This window comes from Phyllostomus discolor, chromosome 1 (genome assembly GCF_004126475.2).
Source record: "Phyllostomus discolor isolate MPI-MPIP mPhyDis1 chromosome 1, mPhyDis1.pri.v3, whole genome shotgun sequence".
In the NCBI taxonomy this organism is placed as follows: Eukaryota; Metazoa; Chordata; class Mammalia; order Chiroptera; family Phyllostomidae; genus Phyllostomus; species Phyllostomus discolor.
Genome location: NC_040903.2, coordinates 50589661 through 50610184, shown reverse-complemented (window position 1 = coordinate 50610184; position 20524 = coordinate 50589661). Strand labels below are relative to the sequence as shown.

At 35.8% G+C, this 20524-nt stretch overlaps 1 protein-coding gene across 2 annotated transcripts in view; it reads left to right on the top strand.

Annotated features, from left to right (window-relative positions):
• The window catches only part of ANTXR2 (ANTXR cell adhesion molecule 2), a 154658-nt gene that overhangs the window by 32288 nt on the left and 101846 nt on the right, over positions 1 to 20524 (top strand). For both annotated transcript variants that reach the window (XM_028505607.2, XM_028505608.2), the window contains exons 8-10: positions 2917 to 2977; positions 4734 to 4832; positions 6620 to 6689. In XM_028505607.2, the coding sequence (XP_028361408.1) occupies positions 2917 to 2977; positions 4734 to 4832; positions 6620 to 6689 (230 nt within the window). The remainder of the gene's footprint in view (positions 1 to 2916; positions 2978 to 4733; positions 4833 to 6619; positions 6690 to 20524) is intronic.

Sequence of the window (20524 nt, the reverse complement as noted above, 5' to 3'; positions counted from 1 at the left end):
CAGATAGGACACCTGATCCAATGCTCAGTCAATCAATAAGAGTATTTAATATGTGAAAAATTAACTAGAGCATTTAAAATATCTGTTCCTCTCTGTTTATTGCCATTTAGTGATGACAATTTTAATTACAGACCCATTTTAAAATTTTGAATACTTGATCTTGTACAATTACTTGGTAAAACTAAGTTATGGACTATTTTGTATTTATTGAACTATTTAAAAAATTTTAATGATGTAAACTTTTTGCATATGCACATTAAATTACTTTGACTTCCTGTTGTTTTCTTAAAATAGGAACATGGTAAACTAGATAAAAAAACAAAGTTAGAAAAAATATTATTTTCTAAAAATTCATACACTTTCTTTTTTCACTTTTTTCCCTACCACATTTTCTCTCTGTCTTTGATTATTTTTCATTTGGAAATGGTTTTGGTTAACTTAGTTTCAAATTACATGTTCCTGTATTTCCAATCTTCACAATTTATTGAAGAGGTAGATGCTTTTTCATACAAATTAACTTTATTCTGCCTTACTTTTGTGCTAATATGATCATTGCTTTCCTTACTAGATAGACGTCCTTAATATTCTCATTAATCCACGCATTCAGTCTGTAGACCCTAAACGTGTTTGGGTTGTGCTGCATTTACGAAACAACGTGCTGGTCCTGGGAGGGTTGTGCAGTTTAGTGTGACTCCATCTCTACACCCAGAGTTTGTCTTCTGATGAAGAAGGTGATTCATCCACTCAAACAATATGATATAAAGGCCAGAGAAATTGAAAAGGTGAAAATGAACTTTAGAGAAGGGCAGGTAAAGGTCTGTGGGAAATTCGCATTACCTCAAGTGAAAGAGGAAGTCAACACACATAGATTTGTCTTAAATATTATGAGATCTAATTTAATGATGGTCAATATTGGTAGGAGAGAGAAAACCAACATAATTTCAGAAATTCAGACAGGTCATTCTGGGATACATATTCACCAACATCACCTTTATAAAATCTCTTTGTAACTTTTTGATTTGCCTCATTCTAAGAAACTTTAAAAAAAATGTCTGTTTCCAATAGATTAAATCTTTAAACCACTCTCATTGTTTTTCCGATGCTTGAAACTCTTTTTAGTGGTTCTAACAGGAGTGTGGCTAAAAATGACAGAGTCAGCCTTGTTAATAAGATCTGTTTCAAAATAAAGTCTTGCAGAACTGCTGCCAGACAAAACAGATTTGGGGCCTTTGTGTTTTCCTCTGACCTTCCATTTTGGTGGCTCACTGTTCTCGCTTTCATCTCAGATTGGCCAAAGCTAAAGCTATCATGCCTTTTTGTTGTTGTTGTTAGTTGGAACATTTTTACATTTATATTCCTTTAGAAAAAACTTTTTTCTGTGCTCTTTATAGTCTTGTTATCTAGATGATGTCAAAATATTTAAAGATGTTAATAATTTGAGATACATCCTGTCCAAGAGGGCACATTAGCCTTTGACAATAGTTTTCAATTCTTAGCTGAGTTCTTAATTGAACAATGGTACTCACTCCTCAGAGGAGGTGTTTGGGTGTTGAAAGGATTTTGGGTGCTGTGGAACATCTTTGGTAATTTCTGCATTTAAATAGACCTCATCTAGAGTTTCTCAGATATAAAATTTTACTATATACATGTTTTCTAATCACCAGCTGAAAAGTGGATTCACAGGGAAACAATCTAAAAACATATAGAAGGTGCATATTTTGATGCATGTTTAGCCACAAAAGTTCCCTGATTTGATGTAGCTGATTGTTAGAGGCTGGCAATTTATATTTTCACTGTTAATAACAACAGTGAAAAGCATTATTTCCTGCTACAGTTCTTCCTTCCTGTTCTAGTTATGAGCAGGAGATGCTAGAAACCACTGCACGTACATCATCTGTCTTCAACTTCCGCCAAGAAAGGAATGTTGTTCAAAGATCATCTGGAGTTTGTCTGACTTTGATAATGAAGTGCAGAGCAGTTCCAAAAATAAAGACAGGATTGTGTGTCCATTAGGAACAGCTTATTTCATCATTGTTGTTTTTCTCTTGTAGCCTTGTACCTTGTATGGTGGTTTCTGTTTTTCAGAGCAAGTTTGCTGAGAAGAACCATTGTGTTTCTGTGCTCTGGGAATGAGGGAGTGCAGTCTGTGGGTTTTTTTTTTTTTAAGATTTTATTTATTTATTTTTAGAGAGGAGGGAGGGGAGGGAGAAAGAGAGGGAAAGAAACAGCATTCAGTTGCCTCTGGCAGACCTGGCCCGCAACCCAGGCATGCACCCTGACTGGGAATCAAAACCAGTGACCCCTCGGTTTGCGGGCCAGCACTCAGTGCACTGAGCCACACCAGCCAGGGCCAATCTCTGCTTTCGAGAATGATATTTGGCTCATACGAGGAGCCTGTGTTCCACAAGTATAGTATCTGATACATATAAGGAGTATTAGCATTCATGGGACTTGAGGCTGAGAAATCAAATAGAAATGCCACAAAGAAGTGTTTATCAGTATTATATTGAACCTCTTATTAGAAAACATTAACTTAGAATAATTAAACAGAAAGTCTGATTTGCTATCTTGTTTTTGCCTAGTGGGAAAAAGCCAGCATTGAATTTATGGCTACCAGGATTTACTTATCTTTTTATAGCCAAGGCTATGGACTTGGAGGCAACACTCACTTTTATCTGTTCTTATCTGTGTTTGATCAAATAAAGATTCCTACAGAATAAAGTCTTAGACTATATACTGAAAGACATCACAGAAGTTTCCTAAGAGCTTCATAACTGTGTATGTGATAGTTAATAGATTTTTTCCTGCTATCTATTGATGTTAAAGGGAGGACCTCAAGATTATTAGTACTCTTATAATGGACCTCACATGTTATAATTCACTTTGATATCTTTGTCTCCTTGATTTCTTTTTCAGATACTCGCTCAGTCATGCACTGAAATCCTGGAATTGCAGCCCTCAAGTGTATGTGTTGGGGGTAAGTGGTTAGAATTTAAAAATATCATGTAAGAAAATGTATTTTTTCCTAGTTAAAATATATGATTTGAAACTCATGTTGGAAAGAGAATAGCAAAATTAACTTTTTTGGCATCATTTTCTGTAAGAATTTTAAAATAATTCCTTGAAATATTTCTATTTTAAATTCAAATTTTTAAGATTGGAGTGTTATTTTAAATAATGAACATATTGTGTGACAGGCTTTTAGAATCTTCTGTATATTTAGTTCATGTTTGAGACCTTTTTCCTATGACAACTGAAATAACATAGGAAATTTTTTCTTTTCTCTGATTGTACGAACAATTGTGTATATGCTGATTTTTAGCTCCATGCTTTGATAACCTGGCCAAAGTGCAGTGTCTGTCAGCCCAGGGCTCATAGGGGAGTGACTTACAGCTGCATGGCAGGGAGGAAGCCAGTGGCTTCATCACTGGTGTTAAGAAAAGAAAGTGTTGAAACTTCAAAGCCATCCTTATCCAAAGAGAGTGTGATTCTCTTTGGACTATTCTATTTCGTCTTCAAGTCTGACTTAACTTAGGAAAAGAAAAAATATTGTGTCTTGATGGGGCTGTGTGATTTACCACAGAGCCTCCCAAGTGCAGACAGAACATGGTATTAAGTTCTGCACCTATTAGTCTCCTAGCTACTGGTTACTGAGATATTTAAGAGGAGTAGCGCATTTGAATGTCCCAGCACTTTTATAATCCCTGGTTCACAGATGGGGAAACTGAGGCAGGCACAGGTTCAGTATTTGCTATACTAAAGCTCATGTCCTTTTTACTGAGACTTATTTTAAGTTTTACATGCATTTTATTTTAGCTTACAAGTAGAATTCCTTTTATAACAAACACTCTTTCTTAATGGAGAGTGGCATTGCAGTATTTTCTTCCATAGTTACTTACTGTGTATGTGTTAGATTACGTTAGATAGGAGGTGTTTGAGAGAACTGAGAGTCAATCACCATTAAAACAGTTATAATATATCATTTTGCAGGTAAGCAGCAAACATTTAGTTGCCAGTCAAGATATTAGATGTTAAGTTTTTTTCTAGCATTGTCTCACTCTCTAACATTAAGTGATTGCTCCTACTATATACCTAAAGTACAGTAAGTTAAATCAACTTTAGTGACTGGCTATAGATCATTAGTAATCCAAAATACGTTTCCTCTGAGGAGTTATAACTTTGTATGCAACAAAAAAAAATGAAACTGGGATTAATAATGTGAAGAAGTTATTAAAGAAGAATTCTAGAGTATTATAGATTAAAGAAAATACAATATATGATAGTTCTAAGAACCAAAACATGGGAATAATTAATGTTCTTTACATTTCTACACTTCAATACCTGATAGTAGAGTAAACAAAAAGGTTTCATTTTTGCTGATATATTTTCCTAAGGGTAGAATTTGAGGAAGTTTGTGTGGTATCTATCTGGGAATTACTGCTATGCTTTAATTCTGATATCTTGGTCACTATCGGAAAACACTTTGTTTAAAAAATAAAATGCCTCGCTATGATGTAGTGAATAATATCTCCACTCTTTCCTTAAAGGGTCTAAGAAATCAAGTAGAGTTGGAAACATAACCATGTCTTCTTTGGTATTATTAGTTGGCTGAATAGTATGAATAAAATTCATTCTATGCAACTTGATATGTTCAAGTTACATTTTCTTTTACTTTTGCTTTTTTTTTTTGGTAAAACAATGATTAAAATATTTATTTTTCCTTTTACTTCTAGATGAATTTCAAATTGTTTTGAAGGGAAGAGGATTCAACTTGGGCAGTCGCAGTGGCAGCGTTCTCTGCACTTACACAGTGAATGAAACCTACACAAAGAGTAGGTCCCCAGAATCTCCATGTTGCTCTAATACCTGCACAGCAAGTCAGCATCAGATGTTTCCTACTTTTCCCCAACTGCCACCAACTCTGCTGTATTTTTTAACAAAGGAGAAATAAATGCAGTCCCATGATAATACAAATAATAATAATTATTTTGTAGTTATGCAATGATGGCAATATTTATTCACAGCTTAATGAATACTGGGCCCCATTCTGAGTAACCTCATTATACAGATGATGGATGGCCTCATGGCTGAAAGAGCCAAATAACTTGTTTGTGGTGACACAGTTAATAATAGGCAGAGCTGACAGTTGAACCCAGTTTTCCTGCTCCGTTTGGACTATATCAACTGTCTGATTTAATTGCCTCTTTTTCTAGATTTATGTACTTCTTATCACTCTTGTTTAGAAATCTCACTTGGACTGCTCTACTATTTATTGTATTGTCACTTGCTTTCTATCTAAACAGTTTCTCCATAATTTGTCAACTAGCTTTTTCGAGACAGACTTTTTGTCTTAAAGATATTTTGTATCTCCAGTGCCCACCCAGCGGGTACTCTAGAGATTCCACATTTATGGAATCAGGTTTTAGTTTTCCTAGCTTGGCTTTCAAAAAAGCAAATGAGTATGATGTTTCAGTCTTCATTCTGAGAAAACATCCACTTAAATGATGTTAGTATTCTGAGCATTTTGTGTTCCTATTAAGATAATTTTTCCTCACTGATGATTATTGTGTCTTCTAAAATGTTATACTGGAAGACATATGCTACAACTCTGAACTCGGGTAGAATTGTGTTTTGAGAGGTTCATCTCCAATTTTGCTGTTTATCTGATGGTACTAAATACTCCAATTAGCACAGCTTGGTCTATACACACAGTAACTGTTCAATATGTGCTTGTTGAATTCAAGTGGTGATGATCTCAGCGTGATAAATGTCATAATGAATTCCTTTATTTCCTATTAAGATCATTTTGGTAAGGCAAGATAATAGTATTCTTTAACTAATTCTTTTCCTAGTAGTTTCCATAATTGAAGAGAAAAAATAATTTTGTTTTTATCAGTAGTTATCTGTATCTAACAATGAGCTTTACCTAATTCCTTTTGATTACATAGCTGAATTGATTATACTATAAACATATCTTACACTTAGCTACATAAAGTTAAGTTTATCAAAGTAAATATTCAAATGAATAAGTGGAGTCAGATTGCATTTTCACCATTACCGTTCTGGGATTATACATTTGATTATGTAACTTTTCTGAAGATTTATAGTCTAGACTATTTTTCCCATATATTATTAAAATTGCAAGGGCAATTTAAGCATTCAGCTTTATAAAATGTATTTTTTATTGTAGACATAACTGTTTTACTAAATTCTTGAAATAAATTCATTCTCCTTTGGAGATTCCTTTTTTTTCGTTACCATTTTAAAATTTTGCTTTTATATACATCTATGCCATCTAGCTTTAAAAAATCTAAAATATTTGACTTATTGAGGGGGTAGATGATAACAATACAGTGTCTACAATGTATGAACTTAGTCTAAGTAAAAAAAGTTATGATTTATAATTTACCAATATTATGTATCAATGAGGCATGCTATAATCTCTATGTTTCACTTTCTTTTTCTTCTCTTTGTTTAGATGAGTGTCTTTTTGCTTTTTCATGCTAATATAGCTAATGTGCCACACTTGAACTCTGATTGCCCTATACCCTTCATATTACTAATGAAACTATGAGATTTATCAAGCCCTTTACCAAATCAGTGGCATTTTATTTTCCAGGTGTACAGCCAGTAAGTGTGGAGCTGAATTCTATGCTTTGTCCTGCACCTTCCCTGAGTAAAGTTGGAGAGTGAGTACCTCATTAAAAACATTTCAAAAACATTTTGGCTCCAGATGATTAGGAAATGATGACACATATACACTGGTTGTTTTATTGTATTCTGTTGTACAGATTGAACATGAAATAGTAAGCCCTAAACAAACCACTCTGGTTAGTACTTTAACTATATTCTTATTAGCACATTGAAAACAGTAAAGTCTGTTGTATCTTACTTCTTACCTGTTGATTAAAAAACTCTATAAATATTTATCTAGTTTGGTTTGAGAAGTATTGTTAGAGCCTTTAAATAATCAGGGCCACAGCCAATATTTTACCTTAGTGTATTAAATTCACACATGCACATACACATGAGTTTGAAAGTGAGATTTTGACTGAGTATTACTATAGTTTTTAAATATTAAGATTAAAGTTAAAAAGGAAAGTGGCTCAGTAAGGCACACCTCAGACTGGGAAATATTTGTGCTTTCTTTCTCAGTCCTGTTAAGGTCTATATTCTTATGTTCCCTTGGTGTGGTAATGAACCATAAAGATAACTGGTTAAAATAAGGGATATTTAGTTTGGAAGAAGACCTTTATTTTAATCACTTACAATTAATTTTACTAGTAATTTAGTATTCCCACTTATGATTTTTTTCTATGCATTCAATTATAAAGGAAATGATTGGAAACGTTTCAAATGTTCCCTAGCCCAATGGTAATGGATGCAATATGTTTATGATAATGAATAGGATGAAGGGTACATTGTACACTGGTCTTGAACCTAGAACAGAGGAAAGTAAAGTATACAACCCACAGTCTGAATTGGTGTTCAGAGAGTGAAGATTATATTGTTCTCCTTGCAACCCAGCAGAATCTAGTAGTTTGAAGTGTACTTGCACATTCAGCTTCTGTGGATGCAAACATATGCAAGATATCTGTTGGACGTCACTTCTGGTCATCTGAGTAGCTTAGAGCAATATTGGTTTTCTATTTTACATTGATTAAAGGAGTGCATAATATAACTGACAGAGGTGAGACTCTCAGAACCATTTTCTTCTTTCTGTAAAAAACTGTTCATTTTCTGTATCACCTGAGAATCTGCTATTACTGACAACACACTTATGGCTATATTAGACTGTGTCTTAGAATTCAAAGTAGATCCATTCTGCCTAGAGCCATCTTAACCCCAAGTGCATAGTGAGACTCCATGACTTGCTGGGTAATCATATCTTGTATTAGCAATGATAAATCTATTGACTTGATGTTAGGTCCTGTTTTAACAAATCTGTAATTCCATATTGGTCCTCTTGATTGTTCCCCTCAATCTGCTTCCACAGCTGTCTTCTCTATTTTAGCCATTGGCAGCTCCACTCTTTTTGTTGTCCAAGTCAAAAACCTTTGATTCATTAATAATTTCTCTTCCATGCAGGCCATCGGCAAACCTTATTGGCTCCAATTTCAAAATATATTCACGATACAATTCTTCCCCACCACCTTTGCTGATACCATCCTAGACCTAGCTGCTTTCATCTCTTGCCTGATATATTAGCCTCTCCACTGGACTTTCTGCATCTGTTCTTGGCAGGAGTGACCCTATTGAAGTAAATTGGTTTATGAACTCCTCCATAATGAGTTCCCCATTCCACTCACAGTGAAAGTCGAGGCACTGCAATGTTTCACGAGGGTCTACAGGCTCTGGCCCCTCACCATGTCTCACACTTCATCTTCTTTTTGCTGTTTCACTTACAGTCATGCTGGCCTCTGCTGTTTCTTAGCCACATCAGCTTGCTCCCACATCAGTGCTTTTATACTTGCTGTTTCTTCGGCTTGAAATGCTCTTTCCCTCATGGCTCACTCTCATCTTCTTCAAGTCCTATTCTGAGGTTACCTTCTTAGGAAGATCTTCCTGGTCACCCTATTTAATCATGTGATTTTCTCCCTTCTTTGTTTGGTACTCCATTCCCTTTTAATGTTTTTGTTTTCCTCCAAAGCATTTATTTATTATTGTGTCTGCTTTTTGCTAGGACGAATTTCGTTTGCCTTGTTTCTTGCTGTATCTCTAGCACCTGTCACAATGCCTGACCTGCTGGAGATTTGCTCAATGTTTGTTACCTGAAGGATGAATATATTTTTCTCAAATACTTTGATTTACTAGTTATACAAACAGTTAAAAGAGTACATTTGGTTGTTCCAGGGCAGGGGCCTATATCAGGCAGGAGAAAAATGATCAGATTCCTATTTTGGAAGGAATGCCAGTTAAGAGAGCAGAAAATTATCTTGGCTTATTAATAATAGTGTCTATTTAAGGAAGACACCTTACTTTCTACTCCAAAGTAATTATAAAATGCAGTATTCCTGTTCTCAGATACTGAAGTATTTTCTTTAAAATTTACCTTTGGGCACACTTTCCTTTTGAGAGTGCTGCTGATAATGTTTAGTGATTGGTAGATAGGCTAAATATTCAGGAGATGTGATTTTTAAAAATCATATACAGCATAATAAATATCAGACATGAGAGGTCATCATCTGTTTGGCTTTTGACGCTAGGATTCCACCAACAAGCAAACAGATTGTTTTGGGGAAGGAGCGCTGTTTAAAATAATTACTTTCTCTCTCTCTTTCTCTTTTTTTTATTGTTGAAGTACAATTATCTCCTTTTCCACCCCCACCACTCCCACCCACCCCAGCCAAAGTAAAATAATTACTTTTGACTTACTTTTTTAAAAAATCAAGTATATGATACCACTGGGCAAAAGTTAAGAAGATGTTATTTGTTAATGTATTGGGCGTTTGGGGACATCATTATTTGTTCTACTAAGTATGTCGCAAGTAATTTGGAGCTTTTCGTTGCTTTGAATTTTCTTCACATACTTTTGTAGATGATGAGCTCTCTTCTGAGATTGGATTAAAATCAACACAATTGAAACAGTTTAGCCCTTTAAGGTGACTGATGCTTAATTTACTTGCCTAATTATCTTTTGGCTAAGGACTCAAACCCATTAAGTAGCTAGTTAGTCTATATTTCAAGTAAACACATCTGGCCCAACAATGAATGAAGGTTTTTCCTGTGTGAGGGTGACAGATGTGGTGATGGTTCCCCCTGTTCTCTCACTTAAATAATTAACATCGTGCTGGTGAAGTAACCTTAGACAGACAGCCTCAAAGCCAGATGCATAGTCTCAGAGCTGGCTCTGTGGGCATGTGCCTCATCTCATTAGCCTACTCTCGCAGTTCCTTTCTCTTCCTTGTGTCATATTTCCCAAATTATATTTGTTTGAAGATTATTTTGTAAAAAACCCAGGGCTTGTGAATTTGGGTTTGAAACAGTGTTAACATGAAAATGCTGACTTGGAGACGAGAACAAAGAATGTAGCCCAGTGGTTAGGACTCAGTTTGCATTCAGAAGTTGATGTCATGGACTAAACAAAAGGGAAAGCCGTCTGGGAAAATCTTACGCAGGTATATCATGTTTAGCATTGTTGAAGTAGGTCTCTGAAGTACTTTCTTTCTTTGGGAGAATCTCTGTTAAAGTTCTTTATTTGATAGAGATGTTTAGACCAAGATGAACAAATTCTTAGTATTTAAGCAGGAATTATGTAAAAGTGGTTGTAACAAGGCTGTTGTTTTCTATTTCTTTCATTTTATACAACTTGATTTTCAAATGTCCCGTGATTAAACTTTCTGACCAAGACAAATCTGTAGATTGTTTGGGAGTTTATTTCTAAAAGTGGTTCACTTGTGCCAAAATGCCTTAAGGTTGAATGGAAAGGACTCTGGGAAGGTCTTTGAATCCTCCCCATTTCAGGACAGTCGCTTTGTGGTGTTAAGTGCAGGTGTGTCCAGTATTTGCAGGGTGGCCTCCTGCTTTGACCCTTGTTTAGTGAGACATCAACAATAACACAGCTGCTCTGCAGTCATCGAGATCTCAAACCTGTAATTTGGCAAGAAGAACAGAGCGAATTGGGTAAACATACATAAACACATTGTGAAGAAAGAAAAACAGAACAGAATGATCCAGAGCCTTATCCTACAGCTTGTTTGATAGAGATGATTTAAGGAGGCATATGGTATAGTTAAATGTGCTTTCAGAAACATTGGCCAGAATCTTCTGGCAAATATGAAATCAGTATCTAAGTCAGATAAAACTGATAGTATTAGTTCTCTTAAAAGGCAGTGTGGGAAGACACTTGACAAAGTGATTTGAGTAAGAAGTGGAAGGATATCAGTGAATGTGGAAAACTTTAAGGATCTGATGCTGATGGATCATTGAGCTAAATGGTGTGGCAGATTTGGGGTTAGAGCCTGACTTGATAATAGAACCTTTTTATTTTTCTCAATATTGTTACTTTTCAATATAATCCATTTTTTTCTGGAATAAAATTGATTAATTTCATTTATTTTTTCCTGGTTGGACAAATGCTGCCTGTAATCCAGTTTCTCACATGAACACTTCTTTTCAATATACTTATGTATTGAGATACATGTGTAATGTTTACTTATACAGTCCCTGATTCCACTATTTTATTAGGAGATGATACAATCACAACTTTATTCTTCTGTTTCCTATGAAGAATGAGACTTAATTTATCTATTTTTATCATGGATACCAGAACATTAGTTATGTCTTTATTTTGAATACAAACATTAGAATCTTGGTGAGCTGCACTGAGGCCAATGACCCTCTCTGTTTCTCTATCTTGCTACCTGCCCTTCGGTGGTGAAATGTTTGTCTTTCACAGGGTGTATTGCTTTCTGATTATATATGGAAATGTGATAAGTTCACCTAATCTGCATTATATTTCTATTTTAAATATTATATTCAGTTCTGGAAATTGTCCTTTAAGGGGAAAAACAATTAATTTAAGCACTGCCAGGGGTAGCTAACAAGGTATTGCCAAGTATGGAAATATTGAATAGGATAAAAAATTTTAAAAATATGTTTTATTGATTATGCTATTATAGTTGTCCCAATTTTTCCCTGTTTGCCCCCCCTTGGCCCAGTACCCCCTTTCCCTCTAGTAATCACGCCCCTCATGTCCATGGGTCATACGTATAAGTTCTTTCGCTTCTCCATTTCCTATGCTATTCTTAACATCCTCCTGTCTATTTTGTTCCTACAAATATGCTTCTTAATCCCTGTAACTTTTCTCCTATACTCCCTCTTTCCCCTCTCAGCTGATAACCCTCCAAATGTTCTCCATATCTGTGGTTCTGTCCCTGTTTTAGTTGTTTGCTTAGTTTGTTTTTTTAGATTCAGTTGTTGATAGTTGTGAATTTATTGCCATTTTAATGTTCATGAGTTTGATCTTCTTTTTCTTAAATAAGTCCCTTTAACATTTCATGTAATAATGGCTTAGTGATGATGAACTCCTTTAGCTTTAACTTGTCTGGCAAGCACTTTATCTACCCTTGCATTCTAAATGATAGCTTTGCTGGATAGATTAATCTAAGTTGTAGGTCCTTATTTTCCTTCACTTTGAATACTTCTTGACCACAGTTTGTTTTGAGAAATCAGCTGACAATCTTATGGGAACTCCTTTGAAGTTAACTCTCTGCTTTTCTCTTGCTGCTTTTAAGATCTCTCTTTATCTTTAAACTTTGGCATTTTAATTATGATGTGTCTTGGTGTGGTCCTCTTTGTGTCCAACTTGTTTGGGATTCTCTGTGCTTCCTGAACTTGTATGTCTATTTCTTTTGCCAGATGAGGGAAGTTTTCTTTCATTGTTCTTTCAAATAAGTTTTCAATTTCCTGCTCTTCCTCTTTCCTTCTGGCATCTCTAGTATTTGGATGTTGGTATATTTGGAGATGTCCCAGAGGCTCCTTAGCCTGTCCTCATATTTTTGAATTCTTTTTTCTTCTTGCTGTTGTGATGAATGCCTATTTCTTTCTTATGTTCCAAATAATTGATTTGAATCTCAGCTTTATCCCCTCCACTGTTGGTTCCTTGTAAATCTTCCCTTATTTCACTTAATGTAACCTTCATTTCTTCCTTGGTCTTTTTTACACCATAACCACATTCAATGAGTTCTTTGAGCAGCCTGATAACCAGTGTTTTGAACTCTGCATCTGATAGGTTGGTTATCTCCATTTTGTTTAGGTCTTTTTTCTGGGGTTTTGATTTGTTCTTTCATTTGGGCCATATTTCTTTGTCTCCTAGATTTGGCAGCCTACCTGTGTTTGTTTCTGTGTATTAGATAGAGTTCCTTTGACTCCCTGTCTTAGTAGCATGGCCTATGTAGGAAAGGCATGGGCAACTTACATGGGGTTGAGTCCTAGGTAATTGTTGGGGTGAGAAACTCACTGCACCACTTTGTGGCTCTGTGTGGAGGGAGGGCTTGCAGAGGAGACAATTTCACTTCCTGGCTTCTGGAGGTTTGTCTGGCACTTTCCCTGTTTCTAGTCACTTCACTTACTCCCTGTGTGCAACTGGTGCCCTTCCAGCTGTTGCCCTGGTGCTGAATCCCAGAGTGGGTGAGTCTGTGTACATTCTAGGTCCATGTAGGCCCTTTGAGCAGAGTCTCCTGAAAATCTGGCAGTTTTTTCCTGCCACCCCAATCCCCACTGATTTTAACAGCCAGAAGTTATTGGGATTTATCTTCTGGGCACTGGAACCCTGGGATGTGTGGTCTGGCCTGGGGCTGGGATCACTTGCTCCCAAGGCATCCCTCCCGATTTTTATTTACCACGTGTGAATGTAGGACTGCTTGTTCTGCCACTACCATCTCTGCATACTACTTCGTGTCTCTGCACCTCTCTGCCGTCTCTGTGTTTCTGTTCTCTACCACTCTTGCCCATCTGGATGAATGTGGGGTCTTCAAATTCTTGGTTGTCAGATTTCCATACAGCTCAATTTTCTGATGGCTCTGGTGTTATTTGTTTGGAAGTCTAGCTGTAATTCTTTCTGTGGTTGATTGAGGAGGCAAAGCATGTTTACCTATGCCTCCATCATGACTGGAAGTCTAAATAAGATAAAATTTAAAATTCTGAAAAAGAGTTCAGGTGTAACGTATCAGCTCCCTTCAAATATCAGGTCTGATCTGTCATGTGGAAGATTGATTTGCCCCTAGGAAAGGAGAAAAAAAGAGTGGAAGGTAGAGGGAGGCACATTTTAGTTCAACATTAGAGAGATCTTTCTAACAATTAGAATTATTTTTAGAGTGTTTGGTAATTAAAATTTTTGAAGAGGGACAGCTATATAATGAGGTAGAGGATATCCTTAAATATGTATGTAAATCTTCTTATATACCTGCTTCTAAACTTTATTATCATAAAGCTTTTACTATTATGAAGATATTTAACATTTGAATGAAAGGCACTAAAAACTGAGTGATTATTTTCAAGTGTCTTTTTTATTTTATTAAAATGTGTAAATCAGTGAAAAAGAGGTTATCTTTAGTGTAATACTGAAAACATTACAATACAATTTAGGTGTTATGTCCAGTGATGCATGGGTCACCAGCCAGCAGTGATCATGGAACGCTGCGGATGGCTTGACAAAAAACACGCGAGAGAAAACATGCATAGAGACAAACTAGTTTCTGTGGAGAAGTAGGGATGAAATGGCCACCCCTTCTAGTGAGGAGCGCGCCAACCGTCCATACCTGCTTTTATTGGGCTCATTTTGCATGATAATTCAGGTAAAGTACAGTACTTATCAGGGGGAAGAAAGGAACTATAGAAAACAAGGAACTCTGCAAGTCTATTGAGTCAGGGTCAAAGAGCTGTAAGACTTTGAGGAACAAACTAACTTCCTCCTAGGACCCTTCTCATTCAACTGAGAGCATTCTAAACAAAGAAGGTTTCACAGTAATTTACATATTCTTTCTTAGGCCTGATCACCCGGGGAGTCCACCCTTTTCAGCACAGAGCTACACCACCCTGTCATTGTTTCAGGCTTAGGTAGAGCAAGGGAACTAAGGCAACCAAGAGATAAGGAGTTTTTCTCCCAGATGATGAGAACTCAGGCTATGTCAAAGCTGAGGAGCGAGGGTCCATCACCCCACCCCCTTTTGCTGCAGCCCCCGAAGTCCTTTTGGGGGGCCTCCCAAAGTGATCGTGTCTGTCTTAGGTCGTTCCCCCCTTGGGGAATCTTACCCGTCTTTGGCTAACCAACCAAGCTTTTTGGGGTTCAGTTATGAATAAAACAGCAGAAGCAGCATTCCTGCCAGGGAGATAAGCTTTTGTCTCCTTGCTGGCTTATGGTTCCAAGGGCGTACCCTTAGCCTTAGCCTAGGTGGGGGTTTCAGCTTCTGATACCAATCAGGGCGGTTCCCAACAGTCCAAAGCATCTCTGAAAATAGCTGTTTTTTCTTCTGAAATCCAGCAGTCTTCCTGACTGCAATGTTTGTTTTAGTTATACACATATATTGAGATAGCCGAACAAGAAACTACTTTATTCAGGAATCTTTTAACCATTTCGAAGAATATAATTTTAGACAAAACATTAATTTACATATATATTCTTAACTAGAAGTATAATCTTTAAACTATCACAAATATGAAATCTTTTTTTTACTTTTGATCTTTATTATGCATAAAGCTAACTTTTAAAAAGCTCTGCAGAATATTTAATAGTATCACTTGATTTCAAAATAGCTGAAGTCACTTTAATTTTAATAACTTTTTGAGTAGTTGCCAGTTTAATTTTCAGTATGTGCAAATTGAAGGTAAATTATTTATTACTTCCAGCAAATGTCTTTCACAATTTTATTTAATTTTTTCATCTTTTTTTAATGGATCATAAAATGGCAGTCTTTTATTGGATATGCATAAAGTCAGTAGCAAATGAATACCTTGAAAATTGGTTACTGTGGATTGAAATGTCAGTCATATTTCATGGAGTGTGAAATTTCTGAGATCATAGTATTCTGACATATGGCACTTAGCTATTCTCCTGCTTAGGAATCATCATACATCTTTAAAAATCAAATATAAACACTGTGACGATTAGGCCTTATTGAATTTTATTTACTCAATTATATATCACAATACTATTGAATAATTTCTCATATGTAATGAATTTAGTTTTATCACTATTGAGTATCAGTAGTGATCATTGATATTAAAATGCACTCCAAACAATCTTTTTGTTATGTTAGGTTGTTTAGGTTTCTACTCTCCATCTACTTTGATAAAAATATATTAAGGATGGAGCAGAGTAGATTAAGCTATTTGCCAGGCAGTCTAAACAGTGTAGAACCAGTTTATAGAAAAGGAACTGGGAGGAGCTGTCAGCGCTCAGCCTTGTCTTCCCCGCCCACTCTGCAGTGTCTGCGCTGCGGCCCGTCCTCTTTCAGAAGGTAGAAGGTCCTCCCTGGTGTTTCACAACTCCATTTTCTTACCTGCCCGGCTGTTTCTTTTCAGATGTTACCTCAGGCTCCTTTTCTTACAGCCCTTTAACTCTCAATTTTCAGCATGGCTGGATTCCTGACCCACAAACCCATCTTCTTTAAGGCTTCCTTTTCCTGCAGATGGGCTCTAGAGCTCCAACAAGATCTTTTTCTTTGCTCAAAACCCACTATTCACATGTCTACGATCCCCACTATCCCAGTGTCTGCTAACTCATTTGGATTTCCCACAGCCACCTTAAATTTGAAGTTCCCAAGTTACACTCGTGTACTTCTGTGCAAACCTGCTTCTTTTCCTGTGTTTCCTGTGTAAGTTTACCCACCCACCTGTGCGGGACAGAACCTTTGAAGTCCTGTTTATCCCTTATTCCCCACCCACAACCTATAAATGACCCAGTCCTTTTTATTTTAAGCCCTTACTATCTCTCAATTTTGATTTTCACACTACCCTCATTGCCACTATTTTAGTTCAATTCTGCTTTGGTTTTTTTGAAATACATTCTTAACTGGTCTTGCTATGTAGAAATGTACTCTTCCAACCCATGCTCTACACTGCAACAAGAATGATACTTGTAAAAGCACAATTTTAACTATATTTCTACCTACCTGAAAAACTGTTAAGACTAATTCCAAATGGTTAAAGGTGGCATCCTGTGTTCTGCATGATCCTTCCCCTACTGCCCTTTTCAGGCTGAAGGTATATATCCTCACTCTTGCACTTTGTGTTGCTGCCACACTGAATGGCCTTTGTTCCTTGCTTGTTCTTTGACTTTCTTGCCTTCACTCTGTGAAACAGTGCTCCATCTACTTGGATTCCCTTCTAATCTCTTTTCCTAACTCCTGATTATTCTTTAGGATTCATTTTAGAGAGGTCTTCCTGCAGAAAACCTTTGCTGATGCTCCCATGGCAAGGCTGAGTCATTGTATTTCCCATCTTGTCCTCTAGGACCCTGGTGTCTTACCTATTTTAGTTACTGTCACATTCATTGTAATGGTTTATGTGACTTCCTTTCAATTACACTGTAATGCTTCGTTTTATTGGCTATTGCAGCCCTGTTATCAAGCACAGCCTAGGTTGGTCTATTATAGTAATTTATGAGTATTATTTAATTAACTAGTAATAAAGTGATTGAGGGATTGATTGAATAAACTTATTGGCAAACATTTATCAACCAATTTAGACTGCAGTTTTAGATTTTAGGTTTAACACACAGCTCAATGTTGCTATAATGTTGGGTTTAATCAAGATAATGTTTTGCAACAGGAAGGAAATAGCCTTGAAAAATGTCTTTACATGAACCTGCATGACATTATATACTAGGTATTTTGTGAACAGCTTAGCTCTATTTTTATATGGCAGTAGGAGAATAAAATTCTTTAAATAAAACAAAAAAAGTGTTAGGTATTTATTTCACTGCTGCTTTACATTCTTTTGTAATATCTGTGTTTTTTTTTACACTTGGATCAAAAGGTTACCTTGATATTTTGAATAATCTGTTAGACAAATAAGTGTTACAATAATTTATAGAGTAAGTATTGTGTTCCAGACACTGGGTTGGACATTTGATGTATATTATTTTATCAAGTTCTCTTCCCCAAAATAACTATGAAATGGTTACAATTATACTCATTAAACAGATTGAGGAATGCAAGATTGAGGGTAGAGTAACTAGGGTTAAAACCCAAAACTCCTTATTCCTTAACATGTGAGCTGAATCTATATCCTCTTTTTAAGTTTAGTTTTATTCTTGTGGCAAATATAGATGAAATCTCCCCTCACCTCTCACTTATATAGAGAGTGGGACAAAAGTAAGTTTATAGTTGTATGTGAAACACAGAGTTTACTCCTGTATTATTATTTATGAATTATTGTATTATTGTCCATACTAGCAACTGTAAACCTACTTTTGCCCCATCCTGTATGGAATTAAGGAAAAACAACCTGGCTTTACACATTTTTGTTTGTAATAAAGTCTCTATAAGTAAGAGTACAGGTTCTACTGTCATACTTATGCAGAAGTTACATAGCAATAGGAGTAAGAAATCCATAGATACTAACAGGAGAAACATAAAATATGACAGGAAAAATTAAATACACATGTTGGAGTCTTGAGGTAAAGAAAGGTCAAGGTATTGGTTTGGATTAGAGGGTGCGGTGGCTTTGTCAGCCTGTGTGCTAGCGAGGGAGCGGCACAGCTTTGGACAAAGGCATCAGCTCATAACCCTGCCAAAATTGTCCTAATGATTTAAAAACTGTGTTTCTGAAGAAGCAAAAAAATTTAAAAACAGAATGAAATTTCGGCCTGACTGGTATAGCTCAGTGGATTGAAGGTGGGCCTGCGAACCAAAAAATCACTGGTTTGATTGCCAATCAGGGCACATGCCCATGGGTTGTGGGCCAGGCCCCTGGTGGGGGGTGTGGAAGAGGCAACCACATACTGATGTTTCTCTCCCTCTCTTTCTCCCTCTGTTTCCCCTCTGTCTAAAAATAAATAAATAAAATCTTTAAAAATATATAAGGAACTTTCAAAGTGTGTTTTTCCTATTTGCAACACTTACAAAAATATTTCCCAGCAAATATATATGTGTATGTGCGTGTGTATACATTCACAAATAAATAGCGTATAGTAAATGTCATTATAGTTAGTCATGAGAAATATGTGAATGTAGTGAATAATTAGAGGAATGATACTAAGCTCTTGCCAGTGAGATGAATTTAAATATAACACTCGAAAATATTTATCGAAGATTAAGGTAGTATGAGGTAGAAGTGACTACAGAATTAGAGAAACCCAGTATTTGGGCAAGTTATCTTTTAAGCTTCAGTTTCTTTATTTGGAAACTGGAGATAATGCTACTGCCAAACTCAGTGGGTGACTGTGAGAAGTAAATGAGAAGATAAGTGTAATGTGTCTGGCTCATAGTAAGGAATCGATAAATGCCATTATTATTAGTAGTGTTGTTGATGGCCATGCTTTGATCAGGAAGGTGAGGGTTATATTTTTTTAATTGAGTCCAGATATCAAAAGAATCATGTCTGTGAAGCCTTAATTCAGTTTTATATGACACCAGACACATTATACTAGGCTGAGGTTTGGGGATAATGTGCAGTTATTTTGGTTGCCTACAAGATCTGATCAGCATGCATTTCTACTATAGGAAAAAGTGAACTTGGTTGTAAAATAAAAACTTTGCTCTACTGATCCCTTGCAAGTTGAATCAGTAAGATTACCTGCAACCATCATACATATCAGTATCATAAATCAAATAATCTCTGTCCCTACTAAAACAATGCCTACCATGTCATATGTTTTCTGGTACGTGCTTTGAAGTGGAGGAATTAGGAACTAGAAAAGATTATTTTTGGATTCAATCATGCTTAGTCTTCAACAAAACAAAACAAAACAAGACTCAGTTTTGCAGAATAAGCAATTAGTTTTAAGTTTTCTTTTTTAAGCAAACCACTTGGCATTCTGCTTTGGAATAGTTCAGAAGTTCAGTGAAGTTGATATAAACACCCCAAGTTCTCATTTTTTTGTGGATTTAGCTAAGCTTTTTTAAAATAATGTTTTGAAGAGAATTTTTTACAAGAAGTATTTTTAATAGTATTCCTGAATTTTGAAAAAAAAAAACACATTTGAAGAAGTTTGCTAGTAGTTACTTTTCTGTTGGCTCCATTTCTGTACAAATCCAAACAAAATATCGCCTTGAGGCAAGAAACATTAAGAATTTTCATTTCATCAAGCATCTGTAGTATGATGGAAAGAGTTCAAAATTTGTTAGAATCCTAGTTTTGCCACTCTGGGCAAGGTAATTAACATTTCTGGGCTTCATGTACTCTATTTGCAGAACTGTGGAACTACTCCTTGCTGGAAGGGTTATTGTGAGGAGACATTGTAACAGAGACAATGTCCATAAAATGCCTAAGATAGCATCTGGCACGTAGCAGGCACTAAACGACATTTCTCATCTCCCCTCTCCGGTGTCATTATTGAAAATTTACCAGTGGCTTGAGATTGTTTTTGTTTAATCCTAACTCTTCATTACTAATAGTATTTGGCAACTGATTCAAAAACATAGACAAGAAATCTTTTAAATATAACAAAATTATATTAATTCAGAGTAATTAAGGCAAAGTTTCTGGCTATTAATTTTTGCAATTTAAAATATTTTATGAGAATTGGGAGCACAGCATTGTATAGAAGCCAGATTAACAAAATGTTACCTATATTTTTGCTTTAATGAATGGATAGCTTTGATTTGCTAGCCAACTGATGATTATATGATATTTTTTGTCAACTCTTTTAAAAAAAGCTGTTTCCTTACTAGTTTAAAATCTTCTTGTCATTTTTTCCTTTGATAGTTTATTAGAGCTATTTTTAAAAAAAAATACTAACTTCTGGCTGACTGATCCCAGATAATAAACTACTGGTCTCTAAATTAATAGAATTTTAATTATTATGAGTTATTTTATCATTGGAAGTTATATTTAGGGAATGAGAACTATATTTTAACTA